Below are 14,847 nucleotides of genomic sequence, written 5' to 3' on the forward strand. Positions count from 1 at the left end.
TCGGCTCGGGCGCGTCGTCCCTGCGGTCCCCGGAAGGTAGTGTGCCCAGACGCTCCGCCCTTTCCCCCCCTCCACGATGGTGCGGCCCGACCAGCCCATAGCGAGCACTGGGGATGGGGGAGGCGACGAGTGGGTCGTCGCCACTGAGAGGTTCCATTGCGGGCGCAGGGGGAGGGCCGCGGCCGGCGGCTTGCGAGCCGCAGCCGGAGCCGGACCGGGCTGCCCCGGGAGCAACGCGCCGCTGCCTATTCGGGGTGGAGCCCAGTCGTGGCCCCAGGTAACGCCCGGGCGCGGGCCGCTGTGGACGCGGCGGGAGGTGCGGGAGCTTCGGTGAGGCCTCGCCGGCCCTTGTCGTCGCCTCGGCTGGTCCGCTCGGTCCAAGTGCTAGGGCGCCGAGCTGGACGAGTTCCTGTGAGCTCTGCGCTTGGATGGTGGGACTCCAGCGAGGATCCTGTGCCCTGTGGCCCCGTGAGGGTGTCCCTAACATTTCACCCCTTGGCAGCCAGAGTGGCAGGAGGTCCAGGGAACAGAACAGCACTGACACAGGGTCATCACTGCATTCGCGATGTCCGAACCCCGAGGGGTCGGGTAGGTTTGCATTTTGCCCAGTCGCAAAGCTTTTGCTGTCTGAGCCCCAGCTTGAGTGGAGCCCGTGCTGGGGACCAGAGAAGAAAAGAATTGGGGGTTGATACGTAAAACACAAGGAAGTGGGGTATTCGGGCCTTACAGGCACTGCACTCCTGCAGCCCCTAGTTTTCTTCTCAGTGATCTAGTGCTTTCATATCCGACTGCAGACTGAGCGATCCCAGTGGTGAGGTGCATGCGGTGTAGGGGTGAATGAGGAAAAAGCCCCCCAACCCCCCGGCATACACACAAGGTTCACACATCCCACTGCAGAGACAGAACCAGGGAGTCACACCGGTACATGGCCATCTGCATATTCATTGAAAGCCACGTAGGTACAGGGTATTCTCATCCAGTGCTACCCCTGGACAAACAGCCTCTGGGAGGTTAGGGAAGACTTCAAGGTCACAGAGCCCCTGAGAGCCAAAGCTGCCTACGTGTAACCATTAGTGCAGTCTTAGTAACATTCAGCAGGTGAACGGTACCTCAGTTATTAGTGTTGTCATCGCCCCATTTTACAGATGAGAGCTTGAGGTGTGAGGGAAGATAACCAACCCAGCGTCTCAAAGCTGAACTCAGATTGGTGCCCTCATGAGCACAAGACCCAGAACCTATCTGCACGTACCCACACTCTCTGCTCCTGGCCCATCTGCACAAATGGTTGAGTATTTGGAGAGGCAAAGCTTGGGGTTCATTCTTGCCCAAAGCAGAGAGGATGTAGAAGAGCCTTTTTAACACTCTCCCTGGTGTCTGAGGCTCTCTCCAATCTGATGCTTGGTAGTATTTTGAGAGGTCTGAGTCCCAAGGTATGTGCTGTGTGTCCCAATGTCCCAGTTGCATGTTTTCTTAGTTTGGGGAAGGCTACTGTGCCCCACCTCTATGGAGGAAGACCTGAGGAGCCAAGGGAGAAGAAACCAAATACTTCCTGACTCAGAGAAGGGAGGGAGCCAGTTTTCAGGCTCTGATGGTAGGTGGGAACCCTGGCTGGGCAGGGCCCCTCTAGAAAAAGAGTGCTGGCACCTTCTTCCTGCCTCAGCCTGCTGGAGCCCTGCTCCTGTGCAGATGAGGCCTGCAGAAGGAGGCTGGAATGTCCCAGCAAGTGCTTTGCACTTGGGTCCTGCTGAGCCGGAGCTCCCCTTCATCTGTGTCATCTCAAACCACTTACTAGGCCCTCTGCTTCTCTGTGGTCTTCTTTCGCCCGAGGGACATGTGTGCTTTTGATCTTTGCACAGAGATATATATAGGCTGTCACCTCAGTGATCTCTTCTGTGAATGTAGTGGGGCAAACACTAGTATCTAACTCTTAGTTCACTGTGAGATGATCAAGGTGTGCAACCTGAGGACAGTCTACCAAACCTCTTAGCACTTGCAGGAACAGAGGCAGCTCCCCAGTGTGTACTTCTGCAATTCACTGGGCTACCCTTCTGGGTTCTGTGGTGAGGGCAGTTACTTCCTCTCTGAGAGTAAACAGTACCTGCCACTTGGGGAGGATGGGCTATCATAAGCACACAGTAGGTATAAGGGCCACACCTCACAGGGAATGGGTTGTGATGAGGAAGTGGCACCCAGAGGGCCACACTGGATTCCAAAGCATAGGATTTTAAAGAATAGTCTAGATTTCTGGCTTCTGTAGAAAACTTGATAAAAATTCTCCTCCTTTCTGCCCATAAAATTTTTGCATGTGGCCAGGAAAGATCTTCAGATTTGGAGGAGGTGGTCTTGGGGAGAGATTGCCTGAGGGTTTCCAAGGCCAGGCCCAGGGAGATCAACAAGAGGGCCTTGTATGAGAAAAGATGAAGGGTCTAGCCAGGTAGGGACAACCTAGAGTCTTTGGGTATTTGTGGCACAGTGGGAACCAGGTCCCAGATGAGTCTGGACCCTGCTAGGAACTGCAGAATGACCACATGAAGAAGATAGCCCCATCTGTTGAGATGCAGCGTGATCATGGGTCTTTGGGTCTGGGAAGCAAAAACAAACCTAACAGGACAGAAAAGGTACAAGGGAGATATCTGGCTTAGTTTAGAGCTTGACTAAGAATCTGCCAGAGGTGGGTATGTGGTATTGAAGACATATTAGACAGAGGAAATTATACACAGGCCAGGCATGTGCTTAAAAGCCCATAACTGAACTGTGAATGGAGGGTGAGTGTGTGTTTTGTTAGTGCACATGTGTGCTGATATGTGGTGGCTGGTGGTCAACCCTGGATGTCATTCCTTAGTCAGTGTCCATCCTTTTCAAAGATGGGTGTGTAGCTAACCAGTTAGTCTAGGCTGGCTGGCCACCTGTCACCACATTTATTTTTGTGTGTGTTGTGGGGATTGAACTCAGGCCCTCAAGCTGTGTCCAGAGGGTGGTTTTCTGGGAAAAGAAATTAGTAATGTGCTTGGGCAAGTCACTTCACTTCTGTGGTTCTCAGATCCTCACCCATAAAGTGGGTTAGCCCTGTGATGCCACATTTCTAGCAGAGGCTGATCTCAGTTCACTTAGTAGGCGAACCCCTTCAGCCAGGAGATTATTGAGGGAGACAGTGACTGGGGCCGGGGTTTGTGTGATTAGTTCACACAGTGAAGGTCTGGGTCCTATCAGCCCTTGTAAAAGGGAGGGGGGAGTGGAACGCTGAAGGAAGGAGGAACTGATCTGTAGACTAGGAAAGGCTCTTCCACCAGAAGGGGCCAGGCTCAGCTGGCAGAAGGAGTACCAACATGGTACAGGAAGGGCTTAGAAGAGGTGAGCCCAGAAGATTGGCAGGGTGAGCATATTAGATGCACCTGCAGGCTCCTCCTGAAGCAGCAGCAGGCAGGCGGATTTAAGTGTCTTTGAACATGGGCAGGATTTCTAGGTGCTTGTAATTGGTGGAGATGAGGTTGAAGGGGACAGGGAATTGATATGGGGCCAACAAAGAACGTCATTGTGCATGTCCGTCAGTTCATGCGCATTCGTGGGAAATAGAGTGCCATCCCAAGTATCGCCTGTGCCACTACGTCATTACCTTGATGTCCTGTTGCTCAGAGATCTCTGCACATTGCCCCTGTACCACCTTGCCTTCAGCATGTTGTTGGCTGCACATCATCAGTGCAGTTAGTTGGCTAAAGGGTGTTCTGAGCCAAAGGATGGATCCCCCCCCCCCAGTTTTCTTCTAGATTCTTCCATTGGCTACTTTTCCTCAGGAGAGATTTTCATTGTAAAAGAAAAGTTTTTATGTCTTAAAATTGGGCTTAAAGGACTGGAGAGGTAGTTTAGCAGTTAAGAGCATTTGCTGCTCTTCCAGAGGACCAGGATTCGATTCCAAGCATCTATATCAGTTGATTTAAACTGTCTTTAACTCTAGTTCTCAGGGGTCCAATGATCTATTATGGCCCTTACAAGCATTGCCTGTGAGTTGTACAAACATAGGCAGACACACCCTCATACATATACATAAAATGATAAAATCCTTTAAAAATAAGCCTAAGATAAATTGTTTTATAGGTTTTGGCAATTTTATTCAGTGGGTTGTACTGTCTAGAATTTGTATTTTGAGACAAGATTCCTGTGTAGCCCTATCTGTCCTGGAACTCAGTCTGTAGATCAGGGTGGCCTCGAACTCAGAGGCCACCTGCCTTTCCCAGTTTCTGGGATTAAAGGCATTGGCCACTAGAATTTGTCTAGGTTTTGGGTTGTTTTTTTGTTTTTTTGTTTTTCGAGACAGGGTTTCTCTGTGTAGCCCTGGCTGTCCTGGAACTCACTTTGTAGACCAGGTGGGCCTCAGAAATCCATTTGCCTTTGCCTCCCAAGTGCTGGGATTAAGGGCGTGCGCCACCACACCGGGCTAGAATTTTATTTTGAATAGAATTTTATGTGTATTGGTGTTTTGCCTGCAAGTATGTCTGTGTGAGGGTGTCAGATTCCTTGGAGCTACAGACAGTTTTAAACTGCCCTGTGGGTGCTGGGAAATGAACCCTGGTTCTCTGGAATAGTAACTAGTGCTCTTAATCGCTGAGCCATCTCTCCAGCCCTCTGTCTAGAATTTTTAAAAGCAAATACACAGTTACCAAATTTAAAAAATGTAAACTAGGAGTGGTGGTATATGTCTGTAATCTCAGCACCTGGGAAGAGGATCAAGAGTTGAGGCTGCCTGAGATAAAGGAGATGATGTTTATAAGCAAACAAAAACAATAGTAATACAAAGAAAAATTTTAAATCTGTCCTCTTTGCCGGGCAGTGGTGGCGCATGCCTTTAATCCCAAGCACTTGGGGGGCAGAGGCAGGAGGATTTCTGAATTCAAGGCCAGCCAGGGCTATACAGAGAAATCGTCTCAAAAAACAAACAAACAAATCTGCCCTCCTGAACAGGTGCACCCTAATGAGAATTCCTGAGTCTTTTCCCAAATCACTTCCCACTGTATGCAGATACAATATTCAGTTGAAATTGATAATATTGTTACACCTTGTTAGCAAATTGGTTTGTTTGTTTTTTAAATATTTGGGATTATGGGATACATCCACAAAGTACAGAGTGTCACCCATCTGTAGCCCCAGAGATTTAACAAATGCTGCCATTTTCTACTGACACCCTGTTCTGGGTTGGTGGACGCTGGAGTAGTCCGTCCAGTTACTACAGACCGTCCTAGTAGACATGAGTGCTTTAGGTAATGGTGATGCTCTGCTTATATAATCGATGCAGACACACCATACCCCACTTTGTATGTTTGCCTGGCGGGGGGGGGGGGCATCCTAAGAGGACACCGATGTCTGCCCCCCCTCTCGCCTCAGCTGTGTTACTATCTGGGTGTGTGATACTTTTGTTGTTTGTGTTTTGAAGACAAGGTCTCTGTAGCTATGAAGACCAGGCTGTTCTCGAACTATTGATCCACCGGTCCTGGGGGAGTGACTCTTCTTTCCGGTACAGTGGCCTGCTTGTTCTGATCCCTAGGCTCTCAGCCGTTGGGAAGCTTAGGGAACTAAACTGCAGAAACTTCCCTGGGCCTGGTTCACGAGATCCCAGCTTTTCCCACTTCAGCTGAGCTAGAGCCTCTCCACCCCTTTTCCCGGGCCGCGCTAGGGGCGGGGTGCCGAGATGTTTCTGTGACGTCAGCACGCGCAAGACCAATCCCCCTACCCGGGAGACGTTAAATCATTTGCATGGCTCCTCAGTCATTGGTCTCTTCAGCCCTGGGTTGTCCCAGCTGTTTAAAGGCGCCGCGTAACGGAACGGAAAGCGAGCGAGTTGAGAGGCGAGGTGAGCTATGAGGTCATCGCAGGCCTGCCGGGCTTGGGGTGACGTCATCTCCGGGAAGTGTGCTTGCCGAGCTAAGAGCGGTCCTCTCACCTCGGCTGCGTGAGAGGCTGCGTGCCCCACAGAGGCCGCGGCCCTAAGAAGGTAACCATGACCTGTTAGTGCGTGCCTAGTGCGTGCCACGGTCCCCGGACCTGGGGTCGCACCGATCTTCACCTGCGACTCGGCCTTGTAGGCTTTGAAGTATGAGGTGGGGGCGAAGAGGCTTTTTTAGCCAGCCTTTCAAGATGGCGACCCGCTAGTCACGTGCCGCTCGCAGGACGCGATTGGCCAACGCACGGCGCGGGGCGGGGCCTGCGGGGCGGGGCGGGTGCCGGCTCTTGCCGCTACTGTTTGCTTGCGCGTCCTGGCGCGCCCCCGCGAGCCGCCTCCCGCGCTGCGCGCCCCCGCCGCTCCGAATGTTGTGAATCAAAACGTGGGGCTGGTTCCATCCGGCCGCCGCGGACAGTTCTTAAAGGGCCAGTCCGCCGGAGAGCACAGCTGCGTCCTGCGCCGCCCTTCTCTCGGCCCGGGCTGGGGAGGCGGAAGACAGAGCAGGCTTGCGAAGGAGCGGGCGCTTCACCGTCCGCACCCCGCATCGCGAACAAAGGAGCCCGCGTGTGATCGGACGGCTGCCGGTGAGTCAGGCCGGGCCTCTTAACTTCGGACCCGCACCCCGGAACTACGGCTCCTTCGGGGACGCGTTGTTTGCTGGCCTCGTAGGCGTCGATCCCGGGCTGAGGGAGTGGTGGGAGACGGCGGCGGGGCCCCCAGGCCAGGTGCTGCCTGCGGCTACCTAGTCCGGGCCGCTCTTCTGCCTTGCAGAGCGCTGCGGTGGAGGGGAAGGAGCCACCCCCTCCCCCTGCAGCCGCCACTTCCTTTGTTGTTGCTTTTGTCTCACGCCGAGCACATGGTCCGGGATCTTCGGCTCTTAAAGTCACAGCGCTCTAGCCCCAGCGGTGCTGCCTGCCTTTTCCCCTCAGTGTTCCTCCGAGTGCGGCATTACGGAGTAAGGGGAACAACGGAGGCCCCTCCTGGCACAGGTGTACGAGCTTCGGTCCCATCCCCAAGGAGGGGTAGCTTTGGAAAATTGCTGGAGCCCCACGGCCTGCTTTGGGGAGGAGCCTTATCCTCTGGGACTTTGTTTTCCTTCCCCATAATGTGAACACCTAGTTTCTTGTCTGTGGCTTTTTTAGGGGCGCCCTGGGGAGATTTCAGTCCCTACTTTATTGTAAATAAGGCTTAGCCGAAACTAAAGGAGTTCTTTAACCAAGGTCACCCAGGGAGTCTAAGCTGGCCAAGGTGTGGTGGTTCCGCCCTAAATCGCCTCCTCGGCCTTTGTGGGAGTTGGGAAGCTCCTGCTTAGAGGGAGGTACGGCGAGCATGTAGAGGAGGGGAACTTGTATTCCCGCCTAAGCCTGCTCATCTGCTAGAGGGAGTGAATCTTTCTGCAAACCAACCCTATTCGACCCTACTCAAGGGTTAGAATGTGTGCTTGGGACTCTGTACTTGGCTGGCGGGGTTGTGGACCCATGGGGCAAGATAGACTTAGGGGAGTTTACACAAACTTGATAGAGAGTAGTACAGTGAAGAGGGGTGTGGGAAAGCAGTGGTGCTGGTTGACCTTGAGTGTGTTGATTGGTCCAGCTCAGTCACTCTTGCGTCTCTGGGACGCTACTCACTGAAGTACTCTGTGGTTTTCCCTCCGACCACTATTGTTGAGAGTACTAGGGCTTTGGGTCTAGGGAACCAGCCAGGAGGACCAATTGTGTTCCCCGTGGTCTAGAACAAGACCTTGGGGTTTCAGTAACTGAAATGGGTGTGTCCCCTCTTTACCACTTTAGTTTCTGGCAGGAGTTACAGAACCACCTTTCCTTCCTCGGGTACACTGCTGGACACCTCCTCGTGCTTAGGGACTTGTGTCTACCTAGGGTAGGGGTGCAGGAGGAGGCCAACCATTCACACCACAGCTGGCCTTCACTTAAGGCTGCCTCTTCTCTTCCCTTTAGAGTGGCCTTTGATGGGTCCCTGAGAGATCGTTCTTAGGTTCCCATTTTTACAGAGGAGGAATCTGAAGTTCAAGGAGAGGAAGTGATGGGCCTAAGTCCCTGGCAAGAAGTTGGGGGTGATGTTTGTTGGGAGTGATGCTGTTACCTTTGGCTCCATTGCTCCCCACTAGATGCCCTACTGTGTGCTGGGTTGGGATAGGCCAGGCATCTTGTTTCAGGTATTTGCGTTTTCCCTGACCTGGAATCTCAAAAGTGGGGGCCTATGTGTCAGGGTATCTTGGAGAGAAGGCCCATTTTCTGACTGAGGAGGGAGAGCAAATGCAGTTGGGTCGTGTTTGTATGTGTGTGTCTGTCCGTCCATCCGTTCCTGTATGCTTTAGCCTCGTTTCAGAGACTAAGATTTGGGGAGAGTGATTCATTTATAACCTCCCATTGTTTACTCTGACAACACCCTGTCATTGAGGCTTCTTCAGTTGAATCCCACCCCTGCTGAGTGCCTGAGCCGGCCAGTAACAGCAATGAATCCAGCTGGTGTTCCCCAGGTCTGTGGCTGAGGCCAGGCACTGTTGGGAAACATGGAGGAAGCATTCTTCCCTGCAGACTTGGAGAATTGGGGCCCAAACTTGGCGAGTCCTGGGTAGAGGAAATGGTTCTGACCTTTGCAGGACCAGCTGAGGTGCTTAACTGGAACTGCTCTCCCTTGCTGTGTCAGCAGGGGGCAGCATTTGAAACTGGACATCAGATGACCATAGGTTTGTTGGCTGAGAAAGAGTGAAAAGACCACCTGTGGCACAAGGCTGGCTGGTCCAGTGTGATACACTCTTCAGTGTCGCAGGGCCTGGCCTGATGGGTTCCAGCGTGTTCCTTGCCATGGCTTCATCCTGACTGAGTTAGTTGCAGAAGCCTGAGGTTGGACCCGCTCTGGGGTTGTTACAAGACATGGGTGTGTACCAGGCCTTGCATGCTGCCAGTCGCAAGCTTCTTCTAGTCTCTGTGGAGCCTTGAGACGCCCTCCTCTATGAGCACCAGGGTGTAGAGACAGGCTTGAAGCCGCCCATTTCCTAGCTTTGACATGTGGAACCTGGGACAGTGAATCTGTTCTCCCAAGCCTGCTAAAAGCTTTCCTTAGTTGTGGGGTCACACCCGAGTGGGCACTGGAGGGGAGGGTTCGGGAGAGAGAACAAGTTCCAAGGCTGGGAAGCAGGTCAGACTGTCTTACCTAGCCCTTCTCTAGAGGGGAGTTGAGTCCTAGGTCTCTCTGGACTTCCTCTTCAGCCAGCCACATGAAAGGGGAACCTGAAGCTCCCCAAAAGTCCCAGCTACCTGGGGCTCAAGATTTAGCCCTTGTCATGAGGCAGAGGAGGAGCTTACTCCAGCCTGAGCCGCCTCTGGCCAGCTGGCCCTGAAGAGATTTGACCCCATTTCACAGAATAGGAAACTAAGACTAGCCTGTCAACGTTGGACCCCTGGCTTCAGAGGACCTGTCCAGGTTTTGCCGGTTTCCCAGGTCCTAATTATACAAACAACTGCCTTTTTCTATTCCTCCATATCTTTCTCTAATTACCTCCTAGGGTTGTGAGCCCCGGCACAGCCCCTCCACCTCCCTGCCCTCCTGATGAGACCATGGACTCTGGCAGTGACTAAGTGGCCACCTTCTGCCCCTGTGGGTCACTGGCGAGTCTTTACAAGGCTTAGCAGCAGTCCAGGCCAGCTCTGGGGAAGGTAGGAAGAAGTCTCTATCTCTTAATTCAAAGGCAGCCAGCTTGGCTTGGGTTCAAGGGCAGAGGGGTGGGCCCCAGGGCTCTGAGCTACTTGGCTTCCTAGTGTGGGTTATGACCCTGGCTTCCCTCCATGAATTATAAATGAGTGGTGCCCCTCTATCCTGTTGGGGCTCCTCTGTGTGGTACAGCCTTGGCCACGAGGGGCCCCTGGCCAGCCCACCTGCCCAGGATGAGCGCTTACCCTCCCAGCAGCTGCTGCCCAGACCATCAAACCTCTCTGTAGAGGAGCACCGAGCCTCAGCTCCTGCCGGCAGGAGCCCCCGAATGCTGCACCCAGCCACCCAGCAGAGCCCGTTCATGGTTGATCTCCACGAACAAGTAAGTACAACTACCTCACCCACTGCCCCCCAACTTATTTCTACCAAACTGGTCTAAGGAGTAGAGGTGGCAAAGATGAGTTTTTGCCATACTTAGCATATGTTATCCCATGATGTGGATGGAGAAATTGGGCTCCAGAAAGGGGAAGGGTCTTCCTCCCCAGGTTTCCTCCCTCTAGTTCTCTGTTGCTCTCTCCACAGGTGCACCAGGGACCTGTCCCTCTGTCCTACACGGTCACCACAGTGACAACCCAAGGCTTCCCTTTGCCTACAAGCCAACACATCCCTGGCTGCAGTGCCCAGCAGCTCCCAGCATGCTCCGTGATGTTCAGTGGGCAGCACTACCCCCTCTGCTGCCTCCCACCTCCGGTGAGTGAATGACTTCTTCCACCCAGGTACAAGTCTCACTGTCCATTCCAGCAGACATAGTCACAGGCACCCTTGGGAACTGAACCAGATGCTTGGGCAGTATACTAACTTGGCCACCTGCCCTGGCCCCTTCCAGAGCAACATGTGCCTGTGTGGGCTTCCACCCAGGTGTAAGGCAGTTTGGAGTTGAGGGACTATCTGTACCAAAGAGCCTGCTGCAGGCAGTGGCAGCGGTGCTGCAGTCGTGGTGGTACTGTGACGTCCTGCCCAGTCACTAGAGCCAGGGTGGGACTGAGCTGCTAGAGGCTCCAGGCTGGGCATGCATAGGAACCTGTAGCTGGATGGTGGTCCCTGGCCTGGGTGGCAAGCATAGGCCCAGCTTCTCTACCTCTCTCAGCAGCTGATCCAGGCGTGCACCATGCAGCAGCTCCCTGGGCCCTACCACACCTACCCCCACCTCATCTCCAGTGACCACTACATCCTTCATCCACCACCGCCAGCCCCACCGCCCCAGCCTACCCACATGGCACCGCTTGGGCAGTTTGTATCCCTGCAGACCCAGCACCCACGTATGGTGAGTGTGGGAACTGGAGGGAGAGGGGAGTGTAGAGTAGGAAAGACCTGGGCTTGTTATAACCAGCTGACTGACTGGCCTTTCCTCGCTTAGCCCCTGCAGCGGCTGGATAACGAGATGGACCTTCGAGGAGACCAGCACCCCTTGGGTAGCTTCACTTACTCCACCTCTGCCACTGGCCCAGCCTTGTCGCCCTCAGTGCCCCTTCACTACCTACCCCATGATCCACTGCACCAGGAGCTGTCCTTTGGTGTGGTGAGTGGCCGCCCCTATCTGAGGCCAAGCTTGGGCAGTGGGCAGGTGGGCCTGCCAGTTGACCTGTGCTTGGTTCCCTGTATGCAGCCATATTCCCACATGATGCCACGAAGACTGAGCACACAGAGATACCGCCTGCAGCAGCCGCTGCCACCACCCCCGCCGCCACCACCACCATCTTACTACCCAAGCTTCCTACCCTACTTCCTGTAAGTGCCAGCATAACTGCCCTAGTGCTGTTAGGCCTTGTTCTCTGAGGGTCTCCACAGCTCTGGTAGCCCCAGATCCTGAGTATGAACTGTGCACATGGAGGAGCAAGGGTCACTTTGTTCTGCCTCCACTGACCTGCATTCTGGCCTCCCTCCCTGTCTAGTTCAATGCTGCCAATGTCACCGACCACCGTGGGCCCCACCATCAGCCTGGACCTGGACGTGGATGACGTGGAGATGGAGAACTATGAGGTCTGTGGAGCCCGGGCCGGGCTGGGCCAGGGAGGGGTGGAGTGGGAGACCTATAGCCTCAGGCGCTGCTGACCTCCCTTGCCTGGTTCTAGGCTCTCCTGAACCTGGCGGAGCGGCTGGGAGACGCCAAGCCCCGGGGCCTCACCAAAGCAGACATCGAACAACTGCCGTCGTATCGCTTTAACCCTGACAGCCATCAGTCTGAGCAGACTCTGTGAGTGTCACCCTGAGAGCCCAAGGAGGGCCCTCTGCTGCCTCAGCTGTCACTGTGCTGACACTGTGCCCCTCCTCAGGTGTGTGGTCTGCTTCAGTGACTTCGAGGTGCGGCAGCTGCTCCGAGTCCTCCCCTGTAACCACGAGTTCCATGCCAAGTGTGTTGACAAGTGGTTGAAGGTAAGGTGGCCTGAGCCGGCTCCTGGGTGTCTCTAGGGGCAGGTATGGAGATTTTCTCCAAGTCAGATAGGTGGGGGAGGGGAGGTCACACAATGGGGTCTGATGTGTGGGTATTCTCCCAGGCCAACCGGACCTGTCCCATTTGCCGGGCGGATGCCTCCGAGGTGCCCAGGGAGGCCGAGTGAGGCTCCACAGCCACCCACAAGATCCCTGCCCAAAGCTCCAGAATTGGGTGGGGGGAGCTGGGCATGGCCCGGGGAGGACTGTGAGGGTGGGGCCAGGCCTGTCAGCGTTCCCACCTGCCACTCCAGAGCTGGTGCCATGGTCAGTCTGGAGAAGCCCCTGCAATAAGCCCCTGCATTGCCAAGCTCCAAAGACTCCTTCCCCAGTCTGCCTGCCTGCCTGCCTGCCCGCCACGGAGCTGCCTGAGTGTCCCCAACTCAGTCTGCTTCTTATCTGCCCCTGGGTCCTTCTTCCTGCTGGCTCTGGGAGGCAGGAGTCCATTCCCCAAGTGGTGGCTGGTGTGATTCCCCAGACCCCAGACGGACAAAGGAATAGCCACCCTGGGTCAACTGGTCTCCTGTACTGAAGTGACGTGTCCTTCCCTGCCCTAGTGGGACTGCCAGGTGTGTGGGCAGGGAGTAGCCAGAGACCATTTCCTGAGTTCTCCTTTTTGGTTTCAGACAGACATAGGCAGTCAGCTCTGCCTCTGCTGCTGTGCGGTGTGGGTCTGACTCCCTAGGACCCTTACCCCAGGCACAGCGTTCCAGCCCACCCCCAGGCTGGAGAGTATCCCAGCCAGGCTCCATGAGCAAATGGGCCAGGGCTCCAAGCTGGATACATTGTGTTCTTCAGTAGCCTCCCGTGATCTGGGCATGTCCTTGTGTTCCTGGTGGCTGCCCCTCCACCAGTGACAGTGTCAGACCCATGCTCGATCTTCCCCCTCTGTCGTTTTGCATGAATGTGAGGAACAGCAGTTTTTGTTTATTCATTTGGCCCAAAATTGCGTGTAGGGGGTGTGGATATTTAAGAGGTGTTTAGTTTTTTATTCTCTTGCTTTCCCTTTGGTTTAATAGGAGTGGGGGCATAGGGACCAACCGGGACCAAATGCCCAGGGGGCAGAGTAGGGTCAGGTTGTGCCACACCAGGCCTCCACATGAGTGTGTGCCGCTGGGACTTATCTGGGTGGCTGGAAGTCACGGGGCGGAGTTTGGGGGGGTCTGTGCTCAGCTGATAACTGCCATGCACTGTACTGCACATGTCCCTAGAGCCTACCGGGACCGTCTGCTTTTCAGGGCATCTCCTCTCCAGCCAGGGCCTGTGTCCCACCTGCCTGGGTGAGTCTCCTCCTGAGCAATCCTGTGAGGACAGGGGTCAGGGAGGACGTGAACCTCCACCTCAGGGGGCCCCTCCTGGCCTGATTCCTGCCCTCCAAGGTCTGGAGGAGGCTGTGTTCCTTACCCTCCTTTCAGGTCCCACTCCTTTCCTTTCCTACCGCCAACTGGGGTTGCTGCGCTGCCTGGAGTGAACGAACCGCGTGTGGGGCCGGCACATCCTAGCAGGCAGCCATTGGCGCCTGCTGCCTCAGGGATGCTCCAACCACCCTCGTTCTCACCGCAGCCCTGCCCCCACCCCAGCCTGCCAGGCCCCATTGGCCTGGTCCCACCCCACAAGAACCCAAAGTCTTACTGTATATAACTCCAGGTGATGTTTCTATATTTATAGCAGTGTTGAAAATCCACGTGTTTTACACAGAGAACCACCTTCTCCAACCCCCATCCCTTCCTCACCCCAAAAAAGGTTTTCAAACCCTTGTGGTTCCTGGGGCAGCAGAATTGGCTCATGGATTGTGTCGGCTGCAGTGATGATTCCAGCAAGCAGCTACTGGGGGGAAATACACCCTTTTTGTTTGTTTGTTTTTAATCATTTAAAAAAGATTTATGAAACAATTACTTAGGATGTTTGTGATTTGCCAACCTTGCTGTAGATGCCATGTTACCAATGATTTCCTGTGGTGGGGGCTTGGCATTGTTTACTCTTTATTTACCAACTTCTGGCCTAGGCATGACAGTGGGCACCTTCCCCCAGCACTGCTGGGCCCAGCGCCTGTGTTCTGTGTTAGAAAAGTTTTATATATATATATCTAACTAAACACACACACATATATATATATATATAAAAACACATGTGATTTGGGGGCCCTGTTCCTTGCACATCTTACAGTTACCTCATTTTTCCCATGTATGTATTTGAGAAAATGCTAATATATAGAGACAAATGGTTCTTAAAGCTTAAATGTGTGGTTTTTTCCATCCCATTGGACTCACATTGGTTTGTAGCATTTAACATAACTAGTATGTTGTATTATATATGTGTATACTGATTGAAATTTTTAACAGATTTGTACTTTTTTTAAAATGAAAGTTGCTAGTTCTGCTTGACCAAGTAGTGCAATCATTATTTTTTTTAATATTGTTGCTGATTTCAGAGGGATATTCACTAATAAATGTATGATGTATACGAGTGCTGCCCAAGCTGCCTCTGGCTGCTCTCTGTGTTCTTTCCATGAGAAGTGGGGAATGGGGAATACCTGGAGACTGGGGGTTGTGCTCAGTGGGGTAGCAAGCCATGAACTGACCAGAAACATCTGCCTAGAGTGGAAATGGGTTGTGTTGGCAAGTTACAAGATTCCATCGAACGAATGTGAGAAGGACACCTGGTCGTCCTAACTTCTAGGTTGTTCTTGGCATTTTGAGGTGATCTCATGTAGCCCAGGCTGGCCTCAGATTCAAATCTGTAGTTGAGGATAA

General features: G+C 53.7%; 1 protein-coding gene across 9 annotated transcripts; it reads left to right on the plus strand.

Moving 5' to 3' along the window:
* The first annotated feature begins 14 nt into the window (after positions 1-14).
* Positions 15-14,571, plus strand: Rnf44 (ring finger protein 44). Of its 9 annotated transcripts, none has more exons than XM_085831065.1 (11): positions 15-36; positions 9,459-9,609; positions 9,797-9,986; positions 10,187-10,354; positions 10,752-10,928; positions 11,022-11,183; positions 11,271-11,392; positions 11,557-11,644; positions 11,737-11,858; positions 11,938-12,037; positions 12,160-14,571. In XM_085831065.1, the coding sequence occupies exons 2-11, from the start codon at positions 9,503-9,505 to the stop codon at positions 12,220-12,222; spliced, it is 1,299 nt and encodes a 432-aa protein (XP_085687191.1). In that variant the 5' UTR covers positions 15-36; positions 9,459-9,502; the 3' UTR covers positions 12,223-14,571. The 9 variants fall into 9 exon arrangements, with proteins under 9 accessions (XP_085687191.1, XP_085687186.1, XP_085687192.1 ...); XM_085831060.1 differs by lacking the exon at positions 15-36 and adding an exon at positions 130-277; XM_085831066.1 differs by lacking the exon at positions 15-36 and adding an exon at positions 130-277 and having other exon boundaries at positions 10,755-10,928.
* The last annotated feature ends 276 nt before the right edge of the window (positions 14,572-14,847 follow it).

Source organism: Mus caroli, unplaced genomic scaffold (genome assembly GCF_978045245.1).
Source record: "Mus caroli unplaced genomic scaffold, Mus_caroli_1 scaffold_15, whole genome shotgun sequence".
NCBI lineage: Eukaryota > Metazoa > Chordata > Mammalia > Rodentia > Muridae > Mus > Mus caroli.